The 26,982-nt window shown below is 43.4% G+C and overlaps 2 protein-coding genes across 4 annotated transcripts in view; one reads left to right on the top strand and one right to left on the bottom strand.

Moving 5' to 3' along the window:
• Positions 1 to 21,398, bottom strand: part of WASHC5 (WASH complex subunit 5) — a 62,376-nt gene extending 40,978 nt beyond the window's left edge. Inside the window, exons 1-10 of one of the 2 annotated variants that reach the window (XM_045453698.1) lie at positions 21,215 to 21,398; positions 15,259 to 15,559; positions 14,642 to 14,787; positions 13,616 to 13,700; positions 12,921 to 13,021; positions 9,794 to 9,983; positions 7,053 to 7,205; positions 4,795 to 4,908; positions 2,839 to 3,010; positions 351 to 478 (exon numbers count right to left, since the gene is read on the bottom strand). In XM_045453698.1, the coding sequence (XP_045309654.1) occupies positions 351 to 478; positions 2,839 to 3,010; positions 4,795 to 4,908; positions 7,053 to 7,205; positions 9,794 to 9,983; positions 12,921 to 13,021; positions 13,616 to 13,700; positions 14,642 to 14,787; positions 15,259 to 15,444 (1,275 nt within the window). In that variant the 5' untranslated portion in view covers positions 15,445 to 15,559; positions 21,215 to 21,398. The remainder of the gene's footprint in view (positions 1 to 350; positions 479 to 2,838; positions 3,011 to 4,794; positions 4,909 to 7,052; positions 7,206 to 9,793; positions 9,984 to 12,920; positions 13,022 to 13,615; positions 13,701 to 14,641; positions 14,788 to 15,258; positions 15,560 to 21,214) is intronic. The other variant, XM_045453699.1, reaches the window with a different exon arrangement.
• A 23-nt stretch (positions 21,399 to 21,421) lies between these two features.
• Positions 21,422 to 26,982, top strand: part of NSMCE2 (NSE2 (MMS21) homolog, SMC5-SMC6 complex SUMO ligase) — a 216,977-nt gene continuing 211,416 nt past the window's right edge. For both annotated transcript variants that reach the window (XM_045453702.1, XM_045453701.1), the window contains exons 1-2: positions 21,422 to 21,560; positions 26,564 to 26,734. In XM_045453702.1, the coding sequence (XP_045309658.1) occupies positions 26,578 to 26,734 (157 nt within the window). In that variant the 5' untranslated portion in view covers positions 21,422 to 21,560; positions 26,564 to 26,577. The remainder of the gene's footprint in view (positions 21,561 to 26,563; positions 26,735 to 26,982) is intronic.

Raw genomic sequence — 26,982 nt, 5'->3', positions numbered from 1 at the left:
GGGATTTTAGGTACTCAGAGAACAATGTTCCTTTCCCTTAGAGCACGTATCTCAGTTTGTATTTACGTTTTCATTAGTGCGATTCTCTGATTAATGTCCACATTCCTCACTAGACTGTCACCTCCATGGTCCTGTGCAATTTTCCCCATCACTGTATCCCCAATGGCAGTAGGCATTAAATGCCTGTTAAATGTTTAATCCTGTCCTTTTAGTATAAGAACGATCTCAGACTGCTAGAATCTGTAGCCTGAATCAAAGACTATGACTCGTTATTGAATCTCAACCCTTTAAAAATATTTTTAAGCACGGAAAAACTAAGATGTTGGTGATTACTCATTAAAGATCTTTACCTCTTTGAGTATAAACTCAAATTGTGCAGTGTCCAACAGCAATTGAAAGAGGATCTTGGGATTGTATCTAGAGTCTGTTAGAATCTGGTCCTTGATTTGACGAAGGCGTTTGTTGTTTGGGTCATAAGCTAGAAACAGGAAGAAAAGAGTTCCCAATTTATTCACTGTGCAGAAAATATGAAATCTAAGATGAATTATTAAAAACGTGCCTCCATTTTCACTCATTTGGAGCATTTAAAAAAGTAATAAGCAAGATGAGAATCAATAATGCGTGACAAAATCAATTACAGTAGATCTACGCCATGAAGTTAAGTACAACCGAACTTTTGAACACGACAGTTGGCTCTGACGTGGAATGTCACCCATGATATGTCGTTGAATGAGAAAAAGCAAGCTGCAGAACAGGGTTCCAAAGCCTGGGGGAAGTGCCTCCAGGAGGCCAACAGGAGGGAATGTAAAGAATATATGCGCTCCTTCCTGCACATCATGACCCGAACACCACAGAAACTAAATAAGCACTTATCTTTCCCACGCATGACTCACAATCAGGTAAATCACTTGTTTCTGGTAAATCGTGACCTTGTGCAATCAGGTCAGACAATTGCCAGGCACAAAAATGGGAAACAGACGTGGCTGAAGGTAAGTGCACAGACCACTGGCAAGACGAGGTTATCCCTGGAAGGGTCCAAATCCAGGAGACTCCTGGCTCACAGGGAAGGTGAGGAGGAGGCTGAGTCACTGGAAAACCACAGTTGGTTTTATGATACGATAAAGCGAGGGCCTGAGTTGTTCATGTGCTTGAGAATGGAAGACTTTGGTAAAGATTATACACTGAGTCAGTATGGTAAAATCCTCAAATTAGAACTGGAGTTTATGGACTGACTAAACGCGACTAACCAACACCAGATCCATTGGACGATTAAACCTCGGCCACGGTGCTCATGCTGTGAGCGAACGTAAACTGGAGAGGGATCGAGGCAAAGGAGCCAAATGAAAAAAAAAACCAAACAAAACCAAACCAAAAACTGGAAAGCAGCATTTTTCGAGAAAGAGATTTCCAGGATGAAGAGAGAAAGCTGAGGAGAAACTCCACATATTTCCAAAGATACAAAGGATGAAGACGTCCCCCTGCTGTTTTCGCTGCCTAGCACCCACAGGAAGTGGGACCAGATGGAAGCTAGAGGAAAGAACATCTTGCCTGGAAGAGCTGCGAGACGGGCTCTGTGTTACCAGGGGAGGCTGCAGAATAATCTGGAGTGGACAGTTTACTTTGAGATACTGCCTTATCTGAAAGAACACGCTGAAGGCAGTACCCGTCTCACGGTGGCTCTCAAGCAAAGTTTGTTGATGAAAAACAAAAAGCAGGAGGCTTCACGGGGCCGCTGGATGACAGCCATGCTTAGCGGGAAGGGCACGCAGCTCTGGGTGGGGGAAGCCACTGGTTAACTAACACTGATCCAGCCTTCACTGAGTACGAGGAACTGTGTCAGCTCTGAACAAGCTCAGGTTAGTCCAACCTACTTGTTTTTTCATTAAATCGGGAGCTTCTTAAGTCATAGGCTCACAGACCCTGTGAAGGCATTTCATACAACCTGTGAAGCAACTGAACTTGACGGCCAATAGCGTCTCCAAGAGGACTGTGGGCCAGAAAAGGTTAGACCTGATCTACCTTTATGAGGCACTCAGGTTCAGCCTGTTTATCAACTCTGTGGGCCCATGGTTTCTTGTACTTCCAAAATCGTACATCATTTCTCCATCATTTCTCCAGTCTAGAACTTTTTACTTCAGAATCCTTCCTGCCTCCTGTATGGAGCCTTCCCTAGCCACCTTCACCCACTACCCCAAGCAACATTTCTCTCCTGCTCTGGACGAAATCCCACTAAGTGTCTGTTTTACACATCTGGCTCTTATTTACTGGCTTGGCTCTTCAATTAGTTTCCTGCTGTAACAAATTACCACAAACGTAATGGCTTAAAAGGACACAAATGTATTCTCCTACAGCTCCAGAGAGGAGAAATCTGAAATGGGTGTCACTGGGCTAAAATCAAGGAGGCAGCAGGCCTATGCTCCTTCTGCAGGCTCCTTCTGGAGGCTCTGGGGAAATCCTGTTTCCTTATCTTTTTCAGGATCTAGAGGCCACCATAATCCACGGCTTGTAGCCCCTCCCATCTTTAAAGCCAGGAATGGTCTGTTGAGGCTTTTTCATGATACCACCTCTCTAGTTTTGACTCTTCTGCCTCCCTTTTCCCGATTTAAGGACCCTCGTGATGATACTGGACCTACTGGGATAATTCCGGATAATCAAACCTGACAAAGGGGCCTACTCAGGTGGGCTGTTGACTTGTCCAAGTAGACACAAAAACGACTCACTTAAAAAGCCACTTGATTCTCATCCAAAGGCTAAGCAATTTTTGCACCACGGGGCATATCTTAGTTCTGAAAGCCTTTAAGTGGAGCCATACAGATGGGCACACCTTTCGCCCATTACCTGAGTCTGCTGTGTGAAGCATCAGCCATCGGATGGCCACGTTACAGTCTCTCAGGCAGTTCAGGAGCCTTGGGATATTGTCCAGAACCATCTCTTCCCTTAAATACCCTTCTTTCAGAAATTGTTGCACTTGAGTATGCACTCTTTCACTGACGGTGGCGTATCTGCTTGACTTTGAAAAAGAAAAAGCCTGAATTACATTTTCAAAAAGAGAAAATTACTTTCCTAGAAAATGAATCCCATACAGATGAACCCATTGACAAGTAATAACATTTCTACAGGAGGTGAAAAACATGTGGACCATAGTTGGTAATGGACATTTTTTTCTTAATGTTTATTTTTTTAGGAGAAAGAGACAGAGAGTAAGGGGGGAGGGGCAGAGAGAGAGGGAGACACAGAATCCGAGGCAGACTCCAGGCTCTGAGCCATCAGCACAGAGCCCGATGCGGGGCTTGAACTCACAAACCGTGAGATCATGACCTGAGCCGAAGTCAGACACTTAACTGAGCCACCCAGACGCCCCGTTGGACACTTTTGAAAAGAGCATTGGACTCAGAACCAAGAGAATCCTACCTCCTACCTCTAGCTATGATTAGATATTGGTTTGACTTTGGGGTTAACCTCTCCCTCCTGGTTTCTTCAAATGTCAACTAAAGAACTGTATCCAGTGGTTCCCAGGGCCCCTTCTGTTCTCAACTTGGATAGAAAAGAAACATAGGCTCAACTGTCTATTCTTCCCATGATTCTTGACAAAGGAGGCAGGGCAGAAATATCCAGGAGAAGAGGCTTCTACAGGCAGACGAGAGCACAACAAAAATACACCTCAGTGTATTTTTCAATCCAGTGAATTTTCAAACCAGCCTTTGGGGATTTGGGTCATTCTACTTTCTCTGAAGCAAGAGTTACATGTTAAACATCATTAACCTCATCAGGTTAGTTTAAAACTACCACAAGGTGTTTCATCAGACAATTTTGAAACCTTCTTAAAATGGCACCAGAGAGAAAAGGCAATTTTGGAAACTAATTATAGTAATGAAAAAATTAATGCTCTGATGCCAGTAAGCATCACTTTCTCTAATATATTTCCAGGAGACATGAAGTTGAAATTATTTTATGCATTATTTATGGAATGTAATTTACTTGAATAAAACATGCTGAAGTTCTTGGACTCAATGTCGTTCTATCTGCCCCGGAAACTCAAGAACTCAGACAGCCAGGCTGAGGAAGATAACTTAGAAATGTCAAGGATACTGCCCAAAAAAAGATTTTTATGGCTCTGTTTACTTAAGAATTTCCTCCTGCCTTGTGCTCTTAACAAAGAGATAGACTGTAAGCATTTACACTTTAAGGAGAGGAAGGTCTTCAGTCTTCTTGCTGGTTTCATACATCAGAAATGATAAATTTAAATTACAGTGATGGGGCAGCTCTTTCTGCTTATAGGTCCTGTCCCCGTGCTTTAATAAAAACACCTTCTTGCACCAATAAATTAAAATTAAAATTAAACAAATAAATTAATTTAATTAAATTAAAATAAAATAAATAAATAAATTTAAAACATAAATAGAAATTACAGTGACAGGACCTATTGTGTATGCTCAGTTACCATCCTCAACAGGCATCCTACCAATGAAAACATTAAAATTCCAGCTACCCATGAGAGCCATTCCATCCACATCGACAAGAATAAACAAAATCAGCTGGGGCCATGTGACATACCGATTTGTCTTAGGACGCTGGATCTTAAGACCCAAGCCTCCCCTTTACATATACCACATAAGTTACAAAATCTATCATTACCTATCTTAGTAGGATGCGCAAAATTCACCTTTCATTCGTCACTGCACTAAAATGTCTATGTGGACATTTTCCAAATTCCTTGGAAACTCTACTCATTTCCCACGCCATAAAGCAGGCTTGTAGCTGCGACAGAATCCTTCTCCGTTGGCCAGCGCCTACCTGTTCTCTGACGTTCGAAAGGTCCAGAGTATTGTTTAAAGCAGTTTTTGCAGCTTTGTAAGGATCCCAAGCATCTGCTAGATTGACTGTGATCCCCATGTAAATACTAATTACCTGAAAGAGGACACATTCATCCAGTGTGTTAAATACCTACTCGTCTGGAGGCAAAGTTACAGAAAACACTGCCCACTCCCTCTGGTTCAAATTCCACTGCAATGAAAAACCCCGATTTGCCAAAGATATAGGTAAGCAATCTTTCTTAGGAGCACTTTGGAACAAGGGCTACAAAAGCCATTTATGGGAAAATGACTAAATCAGGGTTGACAGAAAAGCAGACTGACTGAACAGTGGCGTTCTCAAACATTTTCACCTCAGCTTTTACGCAACTCAAAGTTACTGAAAACTCCCAAGGACTTTTTGTGTTTTTTTCAAATGGGGTTCCGTCTATTGATACTTATCCTATTACACATCACAATCGAGACCTTTCAAAAAATACTTATTAATTCACTTCAAGTAACAGTACACCCATTACATGCTAACAGAAAACTGTTTTTAATTAAAAAAAAAAAAAATCAGACTAAAGGCTTTCCCAAAACGTTTTGTGAGACGCGTGGCATCGCCTTTCAGCTTCTTCCAGTCTCTGCAGCGTCTGGCCTGACGGAAGACAGCCAGGCTTGGATCCGGATTCCGCAGTGGGTCTCCCGCGCCGCCTGCCTCTGGGCCCCTGGGAGTGCCGTGTGGACTTGGCAAAGGGGGACGGGGCAAGGCACAGAGCACTTCACTCTGTTTCTACCTCACTGACCCCTTGAATGAGCCTTGGGGACCCCTAGGGCTCCCCAGTTCACTTGAGAATCCTTCGAGTAAAGGAAACAAAGCGTTCCTTTTGGGGTTCCTCACCCACCCACTTGAGTCTGTATAAAATTGCGATTATTTGTCCCTTGAAGCTTTGCTCAGGGTTGCTGTGAAATCCTGCGGTCCCTGGGGTGCTCTTTTTGGTGGGAGTGGCTGAGCAGGGAGGCGGATCCCCAGCTCCATTTCTTCAACAGTCACTGGGCTTGTCATGCTTCCCTTTTCTTCTCGAATCAGATCTAGTCGTTGTATTTTTGAGAGAATTTTCCATTTCTTCAGAGTCTTCCAATATATCGGCATAAAGTTGTTCATAGGTCTTCTGATAACTTCAAAACTTCTTTATTCTATGTCGGGTCTGCTTTTTCAATCTTCACATATTTAAACTTGCCTTCTCCCTCTCTGATCAGCGTTGCAAAATATCTTTATATTACTCTTCAAAAAACCAGCCTTTGTGGTATTGATCTTTTAGTTTTTTGTTAAACGTTTATTTTTGAGAGAGAGAGACAGAGTGCAAATGGGAGAAGGGGCAGAGAGAGAGGGAGACGCAGAATCTGAAGTGGGCTCCAGGTTCTGAGCTGTCAGCACAGAGCCTGATGTGGGGCTCAAACCCACAAACCACGAGATCATGACGTGAGCTCAAGTCGTACGCTTAACAGACTGAGCCACCCAGGCGCACCAACATTTACCTTCAAGAACAGTTTTTAGTCATTCTCGTACGCTTCGCTTTGTAGTGTTTTGATATTTCTTCATTTATATTGTGATTTCCTCCTGAACACAAAGGTTAGTTTTTTCTAAACATTTAAAAATATCTTTTAAGTGTTGGTTTCTAATTTGAGTTACAGTAAGAGAATACAGTCTGTAGAATAACATCGTTTTTTAAAGCTTTCTTAACTTTGTGATCTAATGTTACCCAACTTGTATATGTATCCTTTCAAATACACACGGAACATCTATCGTGTATTTTTGGGAGAGCAGGATTATGTACAGAAAGAGGTATATTAAAATTTCCCATCATGATTATCGTAAAGTAACACTCCTATTCGTAAAGTAACAGATTAATTTTGCAAGCTTAGATTCATAAAATGGAAGAGTAGAAAGTATGTTTCACTGCATGTGAAACAGTTACAATTCAGCAGCTAAAGCGAGAACATTTCAATATAGGGTTTTACCTTGAGAGTATCCATTTAAGAGAGAAAAAACAAACCCATGGGCTCTTCACCAAGTTTTACTGACTTACTCCCTCATGTCATGATTCAGAAGATTCTCCACACACTTAGAGTAGTTTCGCCAATGTGACTTAATGTCTCGTTTACAACATTCTGATCTCTGGGCTAAAGGCCAAAAGAACGCAGAGTTGGCTCCCTAACAGGATTATTCCAGAGGACAAAAAGACTAATGGTGATACTTGCCCAGTTGTCTGGAAAGTACTTGTCCACAATCTCTCTCATTTTCGCTTGATGCGTGTGAAGAATGGCAGGTTCAAAGTAGAGGGTCACGTACAGCATGGCGGCCTGAGTGGCCAGGGCCGTGCTGCGGTGTTCTGGCAAAGGATATGCGGAGACCTGCAACACAGAGACAACACCCTGAAGAGGCAGCTGTTGGTGACCTGTGAACTGATACACGTGCCCAGTAAGTGATGTGGTTCCAGGACGTCCCAGTCTCTCAAGAGTCCATCCCTTCTGGGAATTGGACCCCGCGTGCAATCCTCAGACTGTGGCCTTGTTAGAGTACAATACAACCAGGGCCATTCTTCTTGCTAACCACACAGCATTCTCTTCCCTCCAGCCCGACTCAACTGCAACTTGAAGTCTTTGCCTCAAGAAGAAAAATGTTTTACCCCCATGTCTCCTGCTAGTTGTCCATTTCCGGGTCTCTCTTAAAAAAAAAATTTTTTAACGTTTATTTATTTTTGAGACACAGAGAGACAGAGCACAAGCTGGGGAGGGGCAGAGGCAGAGGGAGACCCAGAATCCAAAGCAGGCTCCAGGCTCTGAGCTGTCAGCACAGGACCTGACACGGGGCTTGAACCCACGAACCATGCGATCATGACCTGAGCTGAAGTCGGACGCTCAACTGACTGAGCCACCCAGGCACCCCTCTGGGTCTATCACAGACAGTCTTTCAGAACTGACAGACCCCACACCCTGTCCCCATTTTCTCACTTCCTGTTCATTCTACAGCTCCCTGAAACGTGCCCTGCACCATCACCTATGATCTCTCCAAGTCACTTGTCACCTCACAATCACGCTGCTCCAACAGCCTCTGTTTCACACTCTCACTTCAGTTCTCTCAAGGTTCACAGACGCCACCCCTGTTGCCCTGCTTTGCTGGGTGTTCCACTGCCTGCCTTTCAGGTGCTGGTGCATCCCAGGGCTCCGTCACCACATGGGTCGGTGACCTGGCTGCACACAGTACGCGTCACCTCGAGGACCACAAACACAAAGGGAGGAAATTGTTACGAGGGTGGACACAGCGACGTGGCAGGGAACCCACAGGCAGGAGTGTGGCCGGGCTACAGGAAGGGTCTGGATCTGTGGGCCACAAAGCCTTCACCGTTTCCACCCCTTGATGTGTTTGCCCCTTCTCCCTTGCTCCTCTCATCTTACACGCGGGAGAATGGGGCTGCCCCCAAATTCCAAATTTTGCGTGTGATGAGTAAACCCACGTGCAGAAGATGTTTCTGGGGCCCCATTCCAAATGACCTAACAGGGAATCCGATCCGTCCTGGGTCAAGTGACTGCCCCTGTCCAACCCACCATGACCAGGGACGGGGCAGGTGCTGGGCAGCGAGTGGGGTGGGTACACAGCATACCACAGCCGAGGCCCTGTGTTAGTACGGTCATGGGGCAAGAGAAAACTGAAACTCACTGCCTCAAGACACAGACAAGATGGACCCCATACGAGGCAGAAGGGGTAAAGACAGGCAGTGAGAAGTAGCATGGCCCCTGAAGTCGTATAGACCCAAGTTCAAATTCGGGTTCTGATACTTAGTTACATGACCTTGTGAAAAATTATGAAGCTCCCTAAGCCTTATTTTTCTCAACAGCAACATGAGGATAACGTTGTCCACTCTGCAGGACTGTTCTGAGGAGAGAGAGAACAGTTCATGAAGAAAATCAACTGATTCTGGTTGGTACCGAATTCTCAATAAATGGCAACAAATTAAATGAAGACCCAGTATCTGCAGGTGGCTTCTGATTTTGAGCTGTTTTTAAAACACACACACAAACCTCTTTTATTGATACTTATAATATTCATAAGGAAAACTAACCGGGTACTTGCAGAACTGGGTAGGGCAGCTGTGCTCTGTGATAAATGATACCCGGCTGTTATGGGTCTAATTCTTTGGTAAGAAAAATACCCGATACATAAAATTATGTATCTTTTTTTGTTTTGTTTTGTTTTTAAGATTTTATTTTGAGGTAATCTCCACATGCAATGTGGGGACTTGAATTCACAACCCTGAGGTCAAGCATCACATGCTCTATTGACTGAGCCAGTCAGGTGCCCCTACAATTACGTTTTTCTTCAGGAAATTGAAGTCACGTGGTAATTTTCCTTGGTGCCCTCTTACATGAGCGATACACATACTGGAGAGAAAAGGGAGGTAACTTCTAAATGTTACAGGGTCTTCACGGCCCTGCTCAAGCTGCCTTCTCGTAGTGTCCTTACGTCCCCTTCGCCACCTGCTGCAATCTGTTGCCCCTGTTGTACGCTCCGTGGCACCCTGTGTTTCCCCTAAGCTATCACTCACCTTGCTTTACGGTAATTCCTTTAGTTGTCTGTCTTCTTTTCTCAGCTACAAGCTCATTATGGGCAGGGACCATGACCTGTCTTTGTCAGCGATGGCCTCCCAGCACCCAGCTTGTGGACAGGCATGTAACACACACTCAGTAACTCTATGTTGAATGAATGGCTGAGAGAATGATCTTTTTTCCAAATATAGTTCAAATCCCATCCTCTCCCTGAAATCTCAAATTCTTCCCAAATTATTATCCCTTTTTCCTCTACCAAACTATAGTAGACCTCAAAAAGTCTGAACTTTTTTAGGTGCTTTTGTTCTGAGGAATAAGGAAGGGAAGGAGTAATTGAGGAGGAAAGTGAAATCAATCTTTCAAACGACGACGATGTTGGTAGATTTGATCCCCACCTGGTTGTAAATATCATCAGATCTCAGTCGACCAATGACCATACTGATGAAGGCTTCATTGATAGGCACTCTCCGGAAATAACTCTCAGGATAGTTGGGTGGTCTTTTGGCTCCTGGTTGGCTGGAATAACCTGTACTTCGTAGCAGCTTACAAATATCATCCATGTTTGAATCAGCAGATCGAGCAGCGCTGAACCACGTTCACAATGGGAAACAAAGGGCCAAACAAACCACACAAACCACACAGCTTAGAAACTCAAAAGTCCAAAAGAGCAGAATTTCATCATAACTTGACTTCATGTAGTTTTACATAAGACTCCTGGTCAATCTATGTCCCTGGAGATTCACAATTGCATTTTCAAAAAGCTTATTATAGCAAACTTACCAGACGGATTCTTACATGTATGTATAGTTAGTTCTAAGTTGAGGTCCACAATCCCTTGTCTAAAATCTTTAGGGCTGGATTTGTTTCAGAATACTGCGTTTTTCAAATGTAAGAAATTAACATGGCGTGTAGATCGTATACAACACTTTAGTAGGGTCTCAATTAGCATTACGTGATCAGCACACGTTAATATTTCTGCAGCAAAATTTATGAATTGTCATGCAAATGAGATAAATAAGGACCATCTACAGCCCCCGATCTGGACTGATCAGGTTTTGACTCCAAATGGCTTCAGGTGAGATCAGAGTTTGCTGCCAGGGGAGTTACTATGTGCATGCATGTGTGTGTAGACATGCATATATTTTTTTTGAGAGCTCTTTGGATTTCAGAGTTGCAGATAAAGAATGTGATCCAGTACCAACATTTCATAAGTTAAAAAATAGTTAAAAATTTTTTTGTAATGTTTATTTATTTTTGAGAGAGAGAGAGAGAGAGAGAGAGAGAGAGAGAAAGGGAAACACAGAATCTGAAGCAGGCTCCAGGCTTTGAGCTGTCAGCACAGAGCCCAACATGGGGCTCAAACCCATGAACCATGAGATCATGACCTGGGCCGAAGTCAGATGCTTAACCGAATGAAAGTGCCACGGTTAAAAAATAATTTTAAAAGATTATGTCAACATAAAGTGGGATATATAATCATCGTTTTTTGTTTTTGTTTTCCCCTTGGCAAGGTGTACCTTCTACAGAGATTGAATCAAAACATTTGTGATTTTCAGGGTGGTGTGGAGTGGTAATCCCTGACTCAAAGAATCTTAGACTTGAGGATGACCTCCTATTTGATACAAGAATCTCCTTTCCCACAACTCTGACTTGGCGATTGTTCAGGGTCACTTCAGTAATGGGTCCTCACATTCTAATGAATTCACTGTTGTACCCAAAAGGACAAAGCAGAATTGTCAAAGCTGGCCTTGATGAGCAAACCCTTTTTTCTCCTTCTTTATGTCATTTATTATTTTTGGTTTTCCAGGTACTTTTGGAAATATACACAAGGGCATTCAAAGTTCATTTTTAAAGGGCGCCTGGGTGGCTCAGTCACTTAAGAGTGCAACTTCGGCTCAGGTCATGATCTCACGGTTCACGGGTTTGAGCCCTGCGTCAGGCTCTCTGCTGACAGCTGAGAGCCCGGAGCCTGTTCCAGATTCTGTGTCTCCCTCTCTCTCTCTCTGCCCTTCCCCTGCTCATGCTGTCTCTCTCTCAAAAATAGTAAACATTAAAAAAAAATTCAAGTCCATTTTTAAAAACATGGATGTTAAAACACCTCATGGTCAAACTGATGTGAATGAATTATGTCTGCTGCAGACACTCTCCTCACATACTGATGAAGCTGAAGTACATGGGCTAGTTGAGCAGCCCGCGATGAAGGGGCAGCAGTAGCAGGTGTCGCTGAAAAGATGATGTCCCCAACAATCCCTTTCTGCTGAGGATCTGCCCCTTTGTGCTATTTATTTTGTCCCAATTTGTAAGTTTAAGAATGTGAATTCTAGGGGCGCCTGGGTGGCTCAGTCGGTTAAGTGTCCGACTCTTGGTTTTGGCTCAGGACATGCTCATGGTTCATGAGTTTGAGACCCATATCAAGCTCTGCATTGACACTGTGGAGCCTGCTTGAGATTCTCTCTCTGCCCCTCCCCTGAGCATGCTCTCTTTCAAAAATAAATAAATAAATGTCTAAAAAAAGAATGTTAATTCCAGTCTGCACATCTTCAGCTCACATTGCTAACTGATTCCTGCCTATCATTTGTTTCTTCCCAAATCTTGACTTTTTCTCTTATTTTTTTTAAAGTTTATATATTTATTTTGAGAGACAGAGAGAGCATGCACGTGTTGAAGAGGCAGAGAGAGAGAGAGAGAGAGAGAGAGAGAATCTGAAGCAGGCTCTGCCTGATGTTGGGCTCGAACTCACAGACCATGAGATCATGACCTGAGCTGAAATCTCTAAGAGTTAGTCGCTTAACTGACTAAGCCACCCAGGCACCCCTTGACTTTTTCTAATATTGACCTTACATCCAGGTTTTGACTCATTAACTCAGCAGGTTGAAATCTGTGTGGTAGATACTGGAATTATAGAACTTTAAGGTGGCTTCTGATTTGAAGACCCTACCCCTTAAAGTCATAGTTCTGGACAGACATATGAAACATGTGATTGTGATATGTGCTGTTGTTTCCACATATATTCAGGTGAGAATTCACTTCCCACCTAACTCTGAGAAATAGCTTTCCAAAGTCATCAAACCAAAAATGACAACAGAAAATTTATTCATGTCCCTACATCTGCCAAGGTGTAATATTTAAAAACTTAAAAAAAAAAAAAAAGAACATTCATTAGACTTCCAACATTCCCAAATTTACCTTTAAGGTAAAGAAAATTCAGATTCCTTTTTTAAAAAAAAAAACAAAACTGAGGTACTATTGTGGACATGATGATCTATGTATCTCTAATAATCTAAAACACATAGGCTCCTTTATGTGTAATATATAGATTACATGATATATAATCTATTATTATGGTAATGATACAAATATAGAGTAATTGTTACATTTCTCCATTACGTTCAGAAGAAATAAGAATCTCACGCCTTTCATTCTAGATCGTACCGCTGCCATTCATGACGAAAGTGGTACAGAAACTACTTCATTTTACCAATAGCAGTGCTTTTGGGGGGTGCGGTCCCAGCCCTGGGATACCTGTATCGATAGTAGGAAACCAGCATTCTCTCTCGGACCTCTCCTTCGATCTTTTGGTCGATAACCAGCAGCATGACTCCATACAAGTACAGTGCTTCACACTATGAAGAGAGAAAGACAATGGCCCAACTCACAGGAGTCTACGTTCTTATGGAATGAAGTTGATGAGGGTTAAAAAGAATCACTTTGTTCCTATTCCTCCTAACGGCTTCATATTACAAGGAGAATGCAGATTTTTCCCAAAGGCTCTCACCTTCTGTACAGAATGGGCTTTGAAAAATTTATGGGAAATAGATTTTAATTTGCAGTGATTACCTTTCAATTGGCCTATTTTTGGTATTTCGCTTGGGGCCCCAAATGGAGTCCCAACATTATGAATACCTCTAAACCCTTTACCTGTTTAATGAACTTTTCTTAAGTGACTATCACGTACTAGTTTCCAAGGCTACAGGTCTGGGATGCAGAAGATAAAGAAGATAGGACTGCGCTGAGGAAGTTCACAACCACCCCATGACTTCCACTCACTTGTAATTCTGTTCAGTCTACTATGTTCTAAATTCAGATATTGTTGATTAGAAGAGAATTGTCAGTTTATTTGCTTCCCTTTAAAGAAGGGCACTTTGTATGTCTTTGGGACGTATGGGAAAAAAGTTGACATTCTTGACTTTCTATTTTAAGTGGCTACTGTTACTTACTAGAAGCTGTTTTCCATCTTCATTGAGGAGCACAGTTTCTAAGGTTTGCTGAATATACACACCTTCATTGAGATCATCTAGATATCTAGAAATGAAACCCCAGGGCAAGTTATTCATTCTAATGAAAACATGACCACTTTTGAAGAAGGAATATAAAGATTTTTAAAAGCTAAGACAAGACACCAGACATTCTGGCCTTCGAACGTTTGTGGCCCTTCATGCTCTTTAAGAATGGACTTGTGAAATGGAACTCCCAGTGGTTAGGGCCACAGGTTGCTAACACTGGCTACTCTAAGCAGAAAGAACCGTCTCTAGTCCCGATTTATGAATCATAAGTATCTTAGAAGTAACGTCATAAAGACATGGAATAGTTTAAAAACTGCTGAGTAATGAATTCTTAAGGGCTGAAAGGAAGAAAATACTGTGTAGTTAGGGATGAGATGGCAGGCTACGGTTACTAATGCTATAAAAATAAGCTTTTTCTCCACTTCTCCTAAAGAAGATGCTAAAATATGATCATAAACTACAGGATGGAAAGCCAGATGGCTTAATACAGAGAACAAACTGACGGCTGCCAGAGGGAGTGGGATGGGGTGGGGGCTGGGTGGGCAAAATGGGGGAAGGGGTGAGGGAGGTACAGGCTTCCAGTGATGGAGTCCCAGGGGTGAAGGGGGTGCTGCATGGCGACAGACGGTAGCTACTTGTGGGCACAGCAGAACTTACAGAGCTACCAGATCACTATGCTGCACACCTGAGACTAATGTAAACATTATGCGTGGACTATGCCTCAATGAAAAAAAAAAAAGAAAAGAAAGAAAGCCATGACTCAGTACAAGCCGAGGTTATCGTACCGCTTCACAAGAGCAGGAAAGCATAACAACACTCTAACATGCTAAAGATGACAAGTGCCACTGGAAGGAAAAGACAATTATGCACAGTAGGAGAGGAACTCAGGAAGGCGTGCACGCTCTTGCACGTTTCTTTTCCACTATTTACCCCCAGAATAAGCTATTACTGAATTAGTACCTGTTCAGGTCTACAATATACTTATGCACACTTTGAAAGGCTAAATAAAATCTGGTCACAATTTCTATGTGGTTTTCACGAAACTCTTCATCTAAATCCTGTAGCTCTGGCTTAGCTTCCAGCTTGCTTTCCCATAACTCTGGACCCTAAGAAGAAAAACACATTCATGTGAAACGTCAATAAAAGCATACTTGTTGGTAACATTTTCTAAACAGTCTTTTAAAAATGTGTTCCTATGCTTGAAAAAGGGGATCAGAAATTGAAAGAGGAGCAACAGAAAGTAACACAGATAACAGACGCCTAGATACGGAATCCCCTTGAAAGAAACAAAGTTGGATTGTAACCATGATCGGCAAGCTTTTAAGTGTGGGGTCCTTCACTGTAAAACACGTTTCACCAAAGTTATCTTTTTAAAAGTGTGATTATGTTATGTTAGGGCTTCCACACAACACCTTTATATTATTTTCAAATTAGTTAGCTGATGCTAAATGTGGTATAAAAGCTTTCCTCTTTAACTCTTTCTCCATAATACTTAGCTTCTCAGGGTCCCACGCTTCCCAGAGAAAGCATGCTTTTGTAGGAAAGATAGTGTTAAAAATGCTATGGAGGAAGGTTACCTTAAAATAGCTGAAATCAAAGATGATATCTCCATATTTCTGTAGATCGGCTCGGTCTTTAAACCTGAACACAGCAGGGATAAACTCCGAGAGCCTCAGAAGTTCAGCAATGATGGCATTACCACAGGAAACAATCCTTAGGATTGCCTGGCCACACAGGTTGTTCTCAGCTAGGAAGTCCAACATCGTGTGCGGATGAGTGCCTGGCCGGGAGGAATGTTTCACTGGCTTCAGAGCTGAGGTCTGTAAATCATTAGATGAAACCAGGTCTGCTGACAGATTGGCTGCTCCATTAAAGGACCTGTATCCCAAAAGGAAAGTATAAAAAAAAAAATCTCCATTTTTAAAGGGAGCATATGTAACACATGCATGAGTTCCGACATGAGGGAAGGGCCTTTATTGCCCACTCCTCCCGGTGTTCCATGTGCATGGACTTTGCTAAGTGAACACTCTTGGCCTGTTTTCAATCCTTTATTCACTTCTCCCCATGAGAAAGGACCTGATGCAGCTGGGAGGAGCCAGTGAGCATCGCGGTTCCAATGTGCCCTATGTTGGGCACGGATTATTAAATTGTCCTTACGGGAGTTGTTTTACCTCTGGAAAAGATAACTGTGCCTCAAATCCACTCGAATTAGGTGAGGGAGCCACCTTCAAAAAAGTGTTTCTCATACGGAAAACACAGGAGGCCCTTGTTATCAAGGCTAAGACATACCTGAGAAATACTCCTGAGTGACGCTAAAGTAGAGACAAATGTTTCATACTGAGCGGTGGAAAAGTTTTGATTAGAAAGGTATCTCGGAATGATGTAATTAAAACTTATGAAAGTAAGTTCCGTACTTACCCCCAATTCAGAGTAAAGTTGCAACAAGGACGTACTAACTCAGAGTAAAGTTGCAACAAGGACGTACTAACTCAAGGGACACACAAAGAATGCGCTGAAAGTTGATCTCACCAAATTGTAATTTTGATAATACATATTTTGTACTTCATAGCTGACTTTCATAGCATGATCTTAGAAAAAGGTAATTTTTGCAACAACAACAAAAAAATGTTTCAAGGCAGCATTCATTTTCCCAAAGGCCTCTTCCAACTCTTTTTTTCAAATCATTAACTTTGAAAGTGTTGATTTTGTCATCATCTTCGCTGTATTGCTCTCCTCTACTTGTTAATTTAGCTAAGTCATCATTGGGTCAGCTTCATGCAGGCCTGAATTATTTTTCAACTTCGTGAAGGCCTGTGTACTTCCTAACATTTGCACTGGCACTGTGTCCTATCGACACGACATTAGCATTAAGAAGAGTGACCACCAAAAATAAGAATTCAGCCCAAGAGACTCTTTAGTACATGAATATCTACAAGGGAACTCATCTTACAAGTGATCGTTACCATTTTTATATCCATGCCAATTTTTACGTTCATATGTAATCTTCTGGCTGCAGGGACTCAAAAAGTAAACAGTAAAATAGTGAGGACTTCACTGTACGCAAAACCAGAATGTGGGAAAGACTTTGGACGGGAGAGGGCTTCCTCTGCAGCCCCAGCAAAACATTCCCCTACCCTTGTCACATATTTTCAAAGTTCACTCGCGCTGAGCTACCTCGTGTAGTTATCTTTTGTGTAACCCTTAAAGGTTTTCTTTTTTCTTCTTATAAGTCTCTTCTTATTGATTCGGCATTTAGAAATGTCTTCATTTCCTAGGATGCTGTTGACTCTCCAACAATAATTCCCTCCCTCCTTTCCCTTTTTTCCAATAGAGGACAGAACAAGTGGATCCTTATTTTCTCATTGCCCCCGAATCTAGGCTACACATGTGACTCAGTTTCGACCAAATAGACGTAAGAGGTAGTCTACGGCAGACCTGATAGGAATTTTTTTTTCCCTCCTGTGATAAGGAGAGAAGCACATGAAATTTCTCTCTTTCCTCTATCCCTCTTCTTCTTGTCTTTGAATGTGGCCCAATGAACATGTCTTGTCTGAAGTTTCAATAGCCACCTTGAGACCATGAGGTGATGAGCCTAAGAGAAAAAAGGCCCCAAACCTGCAGATTGTGCTTTGGAAGGAAAGAAAGACTCTAAATTCTTGTTGAGGTGACTGACTCATTGATTCAACTGGAGCACCACCTATCTCTGTAGTCCTTATAAAATGAACTGTTTTTATGCTTTATTTACTGCTAGTTGGCTTTGGGATTATTTGTAGGTGGAAGCATTCCTAATGCTACAGATTCATTCATTCAGTAAATAGGCATCTAGTGCCTACTATGTGCCAAGCACTGTTTTAGGACCTGAGGCTACTTCAGTGAACAAAACTAAGTTCCTGCTCTCTCTCATAAAGCCTGCATACTATTGGGAGTGGGGAAGAGACAATAAACAAATAAATACATTAGGTATCAGCCTGTGATCATTGCTGGGGAGGAAAAAGCATGATAAAGAGACGGAGGGTGTGCTGTTTTAGTTTGTGAAAGCTTCTTGATAAGATATTTGAGCAGGGACCAGAAGGAAGTGAGGCAGCAAGCAGTAAGGATATCTGGGTGTTGTCAGAAGCCCCTAAGTCAGTCCCCGAGGCCCTCCTTCCCCTTATTCATGCCCTGTGGAGGCCCCTCTCCTTGAGTGTGGCTTCCTATCTCTTAAAGAACAGAATATGGGAGATGTAAAAGACATCACTTCTGAGATTAGATTGCAAAAAACCTGTGACTTCTGGCTGGGGCGCGTTCCCTAGCTTGTTTGCTCTGGGAGAAAGCAAACTGTCATGTTGTAAGAGAGCCCTGTGATGAGGGAGTGAGAGGCCTCCCAACAACCACCTGAATGAGCTTGAAAAGGGACTCCCCCCCCCCCCCAAACCGAGCTGAGCCTTCAGATGACAGCATCTATTCACAGCTAGGCTGCAACCTCCCAAGAGCCCCTCAGCCGAACGCACCCAGCTAAGCCACACCAACTGATTCCTGACCACAGAAACTGTAAGACAATAAATGTCTTTTGTCTTAGCCACTAGGTGTTGGGGTAGTTTGTTATTTTACAATAAGTGATGATCTGGGAGAAGGGCATTCCAGGCAGGATTTACAAGTAAATGCAGAGGCCCCAGGTCAGCAGTGCACTAGATGTGTTCCAGGAACAGCAAAGTGGCTGATGTGGCTGGTGCAGAGTGAGCAAAGGATAGAGGCACAGATCAGAGGAAGCGGATGGGGTTGCTCCAAGAGCAGGGACTGCTAAGAAGCCATTACAGTTGTCTAGAACTCTCTCCAATGAGGGTATCCTTTAATATACATTAAGGCATAAATTATTAACAAGGCCTTTCATTTTCTCATGATGTTTACTTGTGAAGGCACGTTGATCTCTAATAGGCTGAATTTCAGATAATTTCATTCCACCTCTTTTTTTTTAAAAATTTTTTTAATGTTTATTTATTTTTGAGACAGAGAGAGACAGAGCATGAATGGGGGAGGGTCAGAGAGAGGGAGACACAGAATCTGAAACAGGCTCCAGGCTCTGAGCTGTCAGCACAGAGCCCGACGCAGGGCTCGAACTCACGGACCGCGAGATCATGACCTAAGCCAAAGTCGGCCGCTCAACCGACTGAGCCACGCAGGCGCCCCACATTCTACCTCTTTTAAAGTAAACTCTACCCTTAGCGTGGGGCTCCAACTCACCCCAAGATCAACAGTCACATGCCCTACTGACTGAGCCAGCCAGGCAGCCCAATTTCACTCCATTTTTTTTGCACTGAATGGGTGTGGCTGGGAAAATGAGACAAGAAAAAGGGGGAAATAATGGCAAATGGGGGTGGGGGGGGAGAAAGAAAAAGTCACTGAAGTCCTCTGAAGACCACCAAACTAACCCAGAAGGATCTAAGGTCTGAGGATACCAGGTCTAAGCAGGAAGAAACTCCAGACACAACTGCAAGGTGGACAAGCTATGTTTCACTGCTGTAACTGCAACCAGATTCTGGATACCAACACAGGCCAGACAGTGGGACCATGGAGAAAACATCTTTAAAGCAAAACACCATTACCTGCCTTCTTCCCTTCCCTGCCCAAGCAAAAAAAAAAAAAAAAAAAAAAAAGGATGAACAGATACACTCAGCACCTGCATGCACATGGTCAGGTTAGCTTAGGCCTGGGATAATGACATGTCAAGACTTTTGTGTATCTACTTATTGTAATCCTTAAATCCTTACACTGTTGGCAACATTCAAGATATTATTTAGTTACATTATTTGGTAAATACCCCAAGGTTGGCTGAAACACGTGCCCTAAAGAACAGAATCTAAGAACCAACATTAAAGATGCCTAATCATGTTGCAGTGATTTCAGAATTATGTGGCTTTATAGAAGGTGCTAAGACTTGGTTGAGATTTTTAAAAAATCACTCTAGAATGAGGTGCAAATAAACACTGCAGAAAAACCCATATTGAATCTTCTATTCAGTGGTTCTTTTGCTGCTAGAGATGAAGAAAATTCGTAAAGACCAGTTTTTCTCAATATATGCTGCATTACTATTTGGCATGAAATGAAACCAGAGATCCCACTCAATTTCCTAATTTTCTTTTATAAAGCACCCAAAAAGTAGCTGTAACTTTATTTTTTAGAATTTAGTGTGGGGGGGGGAGGTTGGGGGGAGAGGGGAAAATAGGTGATGGGCATTGAGGAGGGCACTTGTTGGGATGAGCACAGGGTGTTATACGTAAGTCAATTTGACAATAAATTATATTAAAAAATAAAATTAAAAAATTATTTGAAATTTACATCATGTTTAGCTTTATGCAAAAGTAACCATCCTGAAACTACTAGTAATGGTAAATATGTGTGTATATTTGGTAAATTTGTGTGTATAAACACATGAAGGATTGAAAGTGAGTGTTTAGATTAGAATGAATAATATGTACTAGATATACTCATAAACGACTTTTTAAATGTTAAAAAAATAGAATTTAGTATGGAACTGTGGTTTACAGTTCGGAAAGTAATCCTAGACAATAGACAACATGTTTCAAGAATGCACCATGGCATCATTATACCAATTACCGAGTAAGTACAGAACTGAATTCTGAAGGAAATAAAATTGTCCGGGGACAAACCGCTGTTTGCCCTACTCAGAGGACAAAAGAACACAGGTCTATTTTTATCCTTTCATAAGATCTCAGTTCCATAAAAAAGGAAGCACTGGTCTCCACCTATCCATTATCAGAAACAAAATATAATCGTTGTTGACCAAGATAAAAGTGACCGACAAATCTCTTGCAGAAAAGTTCTAAAATGAGTCTGATCACTCTAGTCCCATTCATAAATCCTGGAAGGGACAGGAGAAAGAAACGGGAGGTGCTCCTGGTCGTGGGCCAGTAAGACCTCTCCGTTCCTTCCCCTGACTCCATCACCTATGTTGGAGTAAGCTCCGTGCATTTGGAATCGGGACACCCGGCTCCATTACCGGCTCTGTGACTTATGTTTTCGACCGTGCGACCATAAACCAGTCAGGACCCTTGGAACTGTTTTGAGAAACGCAAAGAACTTTGGTACCAGCAATGACACAGGTGAGGGAATTAAGGTGCAGAAAGCAACAATGACTTGCTCCAACTCACAGCCCACGGCATTACCAGAATTCAAACCCGGGTCCATCAGACTCTACGAGAGTTCGCGAACCACTCAATTTTCTCGAGGGCAAACGGAGGGATAACACTGTCTACCCAGCACGGCTCCTGGAAACTTGGAAGGTACAGATGCGGGCCAAGCAGTTGAACATCACTTCCTAAAGCGCCCAGGCGGCGTGGAAAAATCTGTCCACCTAAGTGGAGATGAAGAGCCAGGACTGCGGCCCCGCCCCAGGAGGCCCCTCAGTCCTCCAAGCCGGGCTCCGCATCGAGACCGCACCGCACGCCGCAGACGCCCCTTCGGCTAGCGCGGCCCGGCCAGCGGCTGGGGAGGGGCCGGGGGACCGAATCGAGGGCGCGTCCCGCCCCAACTCACCTGTCACCCGGGCCACGCCAGGGCGCACGTGCAGGGCCGGCGATCGCGGACTGGGTTGGCACCTGGGTCCCCACGCCGCCCTCTCCGCACGCGTCCCCTTCTAGACGCAGCCCTCGACCGCCAGCCTGCGGGACCCCCGCTTCCGCCTCTGACTCCCCTGGCGGTCACATGATCAGAGGGGCGGAGAGCAGGGCGGGGCGTCATGTGACCGTTCGCCGGCGCCGGCTGATGACGCGAGAGCCCGCGCTCGCGGTTTCAGCGACTAGAGAAGGGAGTTGAGGAAGGAGTTGGGGTCCGGGTGGGGGCGGTCCGGGTGCAGCCAGAGAGAGCTGGGTCGGACATCCAGGTAAGGCAGAAGCGAGGGGTGGCGATGGCGAGGGTGGCGGGAGGTGTCGCCTCCCTCTCGGGCCCTCCGCGGATGCCCTGAGCTGGGGTCCGTCCACCTGGGATACGGTCCTGGCTCTGCACGTTAAGCAGTGAGGCTTGGGCACGCTGCCCCCCTTCCCGAGACGCCATCTCTCCGTCCTTCTGCCCTGGTAGGGAACTGATCACGAATTCTTGATGCAGATTAATCCAGTTGGAGCTGTCTTTAGAAGCAGGGCCTCGGGCAGGTCGTTTAAATAAGCTCTTGTGTCAGTTTCCTTTTCTCTCCTATAAATGGTTGTGAGGATTAGGATAATGAGAGTGAAGCGCCGGAGCACCCGTTTATGGGGGAAATGGTGGTTGCTGTTATTGTTGTCAGTCTCAGTTCTTTATTGATCGCCGGTTTTGTGAGAGGAGCTGTTTTACATGCTGGAGAACGTGTCAGAGTTCTAGTTTAAGCTGCTCCCAGAGTGAGGGAGTGGTAGCCACGTGAACGAATAGTTGTGATGAGTTTTATAATAGTGTGTGTGTGTGTGTGTGTGTGTGTGTGTGATGGAGAGAGAGAGGGGGGATAGTGGTAGCATGGCGGGGGTGGGGCAGGCAATTGCTTGTATGGATAGGAGAAGGCTTCATGAAGAAAGAAGTATCCTTGCATCTTGTAAAGGGAGATACAGCTCTGGCTGGACTCCTACAGGTCCCCATGGTCTTAAAGGTCAATATAGTGTCTGTAAATTGTTTGCTTTGTGCTTACCACTGTGCTGTACAGAAAGATGAGAGAGGGAAACAGTATTTAAAATTTTTTTTTTATTTTTTTTAATTTTTGAGAGACACAGAGAGCCCCGGGGTGGGGGGGGTGGTGGGGAGGGGCAGAGAAAGAGGGAGACACAGAATCCCAAGCAGGCTAGGCTCCAAGCTGTTGGCACAGAGGCCGATGCGGGGCCCAAACCCACAAGCTGAGCGATCATGACCTGAGTTGAAGTCCGACACTTAATTGACTGAAACACACAGGGGCCCTCCGGGGAGACTTTTTTTTTTTAAATATAATTTACTGTCAAATTGGTTTCCATACAACAGCCAGTGCTCATCCCAACAAGTGCCCTCCTCAATGCCCCCCAACCACTTTCTCCTCTCCCCCACCCCCCATCAACCCTCAGTTTGTTCTCTGTATTTAAGCGTCTCTTATGGTTTGTCTCCCTCCCTCTCTGTTTGTAACTATTTTTCCTCCTTCCCTCCCCCATGGTCTTCTGTTAAGTTTCTCAAGATCCACATATGAGTGAAAACATGATACTTGTCTTTCTCTGATTGACATTTCGCTTAGCGTAATACCTTCCAGTTCCATCCATGTTGCTGCAAATGGCATGATTTCATTCTTTCTCATTGCCAAGTAGTATTCCATTGTATATATAAACCACATCTTCTTTATCCATTCCTCAGTTGGTGGACATTTAGGCTCCTTCCATAATTTGGCTATTGTTGAAAGTGCTCCTATAAACATTGGAGTACATGTGCTCCTATGCATCAGCACTCCTATATCCCTTGGGTAAATTCCCAGCAGTGCTATTGCTGGGTCATAGGGAAGTTCTATTTTTAATTTTTTGAGGAACCTCCACACTGTTTTCCAGAGTGGCTGCACCAGTTTGCATTCCCACCAACAGTGCAAGAGGGTTCCCTTTTCTTCACATCCTCTCCAGTATCTATAGTCTCCTGATGTGTTCATTTTAGCCACTCTGACCGGCGTGAGCTGGTGTCTCAGTGTGGCTTTGATTTGTATTTCCCTGATGATGAGTGATGTTGAGTATCTTTTCATGTGTCTGTTGGCCATCTGGATGTCATCTTTGGAAAAGCGTCTATTCATGTCTTCTGCCCATTTCTTCACTGTATTATTTGTTTCTTGGGTGTGGAGTTTGGTGAGTTCTTTATAGATTTTGGATACTAGCCCTTTATCCGATATGTCATTTGCAAATATCTTTTCCCATTCCGTTGGTTGCCTTTTAATTTTGTTGATTGGGGAAACAGTACTTTTTTAAGAAGTATTTATTTATTTTGGGAGAGCACAAGTGGGGGACGGGCAGAGAGAGAGGAGGAGAGAGGATCTGAAGCAGGCTCTGCACTGACAGGCCGACAGCACAGAGCCGGATGTGGAGCTTGAACTCCCCAACTGTGAGATCCTGACCTGAGCCAGAGTCCCAACGCTCTACGGACTGAGCCACCCAGGTGCCCCGGAAACAGTATTTTTAAGTTAGCTAATAACTAGTCCTGCCTGAAGCGAATCTTAGACCTGCTGAATGTTTTTGTCTTTCTCCTTCCCCCATTCATATGTTGAAATACTGATGCCAGTGTGGTGGTATTAGGAAGTGGGGCCTTTGAGAGGTGCTTAGGTCTTGAGGGTAGAGCCCTCATGAATGGGATTAGTGCCTTTGGTAGAAGAGGCTCTTCAAGCTCCCTTGCACCTTCGACCTGTGAAGAGGAAGACTGAGAAGGCCTGGGGGCTATGAACCAGGAAGAGGGCCTTCAGAATGCAACCCAGCTGGCACCTTGATCTTGGACTTGCCAGCCTCCGGAACTGAGAGATAAATTTCTGTGGTTTATAAGCCACCCAGTCTGGTGTCTTATTACAGCAGCCCGAATGGCCTAAGACAAGGTCTGTTAGGGGAGGCAAAATAACATGCTTGGGAAGAACTCAAACCTCGTTTTAAACTTCCTTGGTAACCATACGTTCAGGGAACAAAGAGATTATTCTTACTGGGGAAGACTCCCAAGTGGAGGTTGATTTAAACCTGGGTTTCTGAACCACTGCGTGATTGACATTTTGGTCCTGATGATTCTTTGGAGTGGAGGTGGAGGCGGGTTGCCGTCCTGTGAGTTAATGTGCTCAGCTGTACATAGTGGTAGAAATAGGGAAAAGTGCGTCTACGCCATCTGTCCTCTCCATCCATCCATTCTCTTTGCTTCTCAGTCTGAATCTTTTCCCTGGAAATACTCCAGCATTACAGAAGGAAGTTTTCCCCAGCTCTGTGCAAGGGTAAAGTTTCATTCGCGTAATGTGAATTTTGCACGCACATCATAAGGATAGCTACCATGTGCTAGATACTTCCCATATATCCTGGATTATATTATTCCCTGTATACACTGTGTGTTTTTGTCAGCTCCCGCTGCTATTGAAAAATAGCATAGACTGGTGGCTTAAACAATAGAAATTCATTTCTCACAGTTTTGGAGACTAGAAGCTGGAGATTGGGGCGCTGGCATGTTGGATACTGGTAAGGACCCTCCTAGTTCACAGTAGGCCACCTTCTTGTTATATCCTTACAAGGTGGAGAGAGAGAGAGAACTCTGGTGTCTCCTCTTCTTCTAATAAGGACACTGATCCCTTCCTGAGGGCTCTACCCTCAGGATGTCTAAACCTAATTACCTCCCAAAGGCCTCATCTCAAAATACCATCACCATGGGGGTTAGGCTCTCAACATGTAAGTTTGGCGGGGGTTGAGATGCAGTTATTTCAGTGTTCTCCGTACTTGTTTGAGTCTAAGAATTATCTGGGGTTATTCATAAAAATACTGGTTTCCTAGAGTATCCACTAGGGACTCTGATTTAGTAGGTCTGAGAGAGTACCTGTATATAAATCTATATTTCTTTTTACGTTTTTTTATGTTTATTTTTGAGAGAGAGAGAAAGACAGAGTGTGAGTGGGGGAGGCGCAGAGAGAGAGGGAGACACAGAATCCGAAGCAGGCTCCAGGCTCTGGGCTGTCAGCACAGAGCCCGACATGGGGCTTGAACTCATGAACCACGAGATCATGACCTGAGCTGAAGTTGGATGCTCAGCTGACTGAACCACCCAGGTGCCCCAAATCTATGTTTTTGAGAACCATGTCAACTGATTCTTAAGATCAGACAAGTTTTAGAAAACTACAACATTTGATTTCAATAATGCTGTGAGATAGATAGATAATTTCCTTCAGACTGAAGATAGAGAAGGTAAGCAACTAAACCAGGGTTGTGAAGTTTTAAGTAGCATGGATGGGACAGAATTTTTAGGCATCTCTGCCCATTGTCCATTCTTGTAAGCACTACTCTGTACTGTCGCTTACAGTGTTATAATGATGAAGTTGATGGTAATATTTGCTTCCACTTTTAAGGATTTATCTGGTGGGCATTATTTTCAGTGTTTTATTATACACCTTAACTCATTCAGTTCTCACAGGAATCCTTGAGGTAGGCCCTGGATGATTCCTATTTTAGGAGGGGGAAAAATGAAACACTGAGAGGTTAAGTAATTCGCCTGAAGTCATTCAGTTACTCAAATGGCAGAATCTGGCTCTTAACTGAGGTAGTCTGGTTCTAGAGGCTACATGCTTGACCACTACTCCATATGGCCTCCATATTTTGCTCTGTAATGTAGAAAAATTCTGCTTTTACTGATAGAGTCTGGGATCTTACCAAGTCTATAAATCTGTTAGAACCAGAGGACTGTCAGGAATTTATACAGTATCTATATATATACATTTTAAATTTATATTTAATATATTATGCTTTTCAGAATTCAACATGCATATATGTCAGATAAGTTAACAACTACAGATTTTGGAGTTCTCTGTATTAAACTATTTTACTTTTACTACTATCAGTTTTTAGAAGAATGCATCAGATGAATAGTCTATTTTGTCTAACCCCTTTATGTTTTAGGTTTCATAAAACTATGCTGTTGTTGAATTCTTCAGAGAACCAAGGAATGTTTTAAAAGAGGGTATTCTCCCTCCTTTGAAAAACGAAGACCCTTCCCCCTTGTATTGAGTGCATTTGTGTTTGGTGGCCCAGATGACAGCACAATGCTTTAGTGTCCCCTCCAGGGATGGAGAATGTTCGTAATAGTGTGGCACTTGTGGGATATTAGATACATTCATATGGATGTTTATAGCAGTTTTATTTTCTTACGCAGTTATTATTCTGACCCCTAAATCTTATTTTACTGTGTTTGAAAATTTAGGTAATAATTTCAAGATGCCCGGACGTTCGAGTTCAAGTTCAGGCTCAACTGGTTTTATATCCTTCAGTGGTATAGAATCTGCTCTCTCCACTTTGAAAAACTTCCAATCCTGTATCAGCTCTGGAATGGACACAGCTTCTAGTGTTGCCTTGGATCTTGTGGAAACTCAGAGTAAGTAACAATTAAAACTTATTTCTTTTGTGTTTACTTTGAGATAACCTGGTGTGGAGGCATTCTAGGGATATGAGATACTGCTCACCTTTTGAATGTTCTTGGGGCAATCACTTAATCCCTCTGGGCATCTGTTTTCTCATTGTGTTCTAAGTACCGCATAACAATGTACTGAGAATTAAATGAGATTGACTTATTCATGTTTCTTCAAATAGTTCTATGCTAGAAGAAACTGCACTAGAAATTTA

This window comes from Leopardus geoffroyi, chromosome C3 (assembly GCF_018350155.1).
Source record: "Leopardus geoffroyi isolate Oge1 chromosome C3, O.geoffroyi_Oge1_pat1.0, whole genome shotgun sequence".
Classification (NCBI taxonomy): domain Eukaryota; kingdom Metazoa; phylum Chordata; class Mammalia; order Carnivora; family Felidae; genus Leopardus; species Leopardus geoffroyi.
Note: the sequence above shows the minus strand (reverse complement) of the source record. Positions and strands in the feature narration are given on the sequence as shown.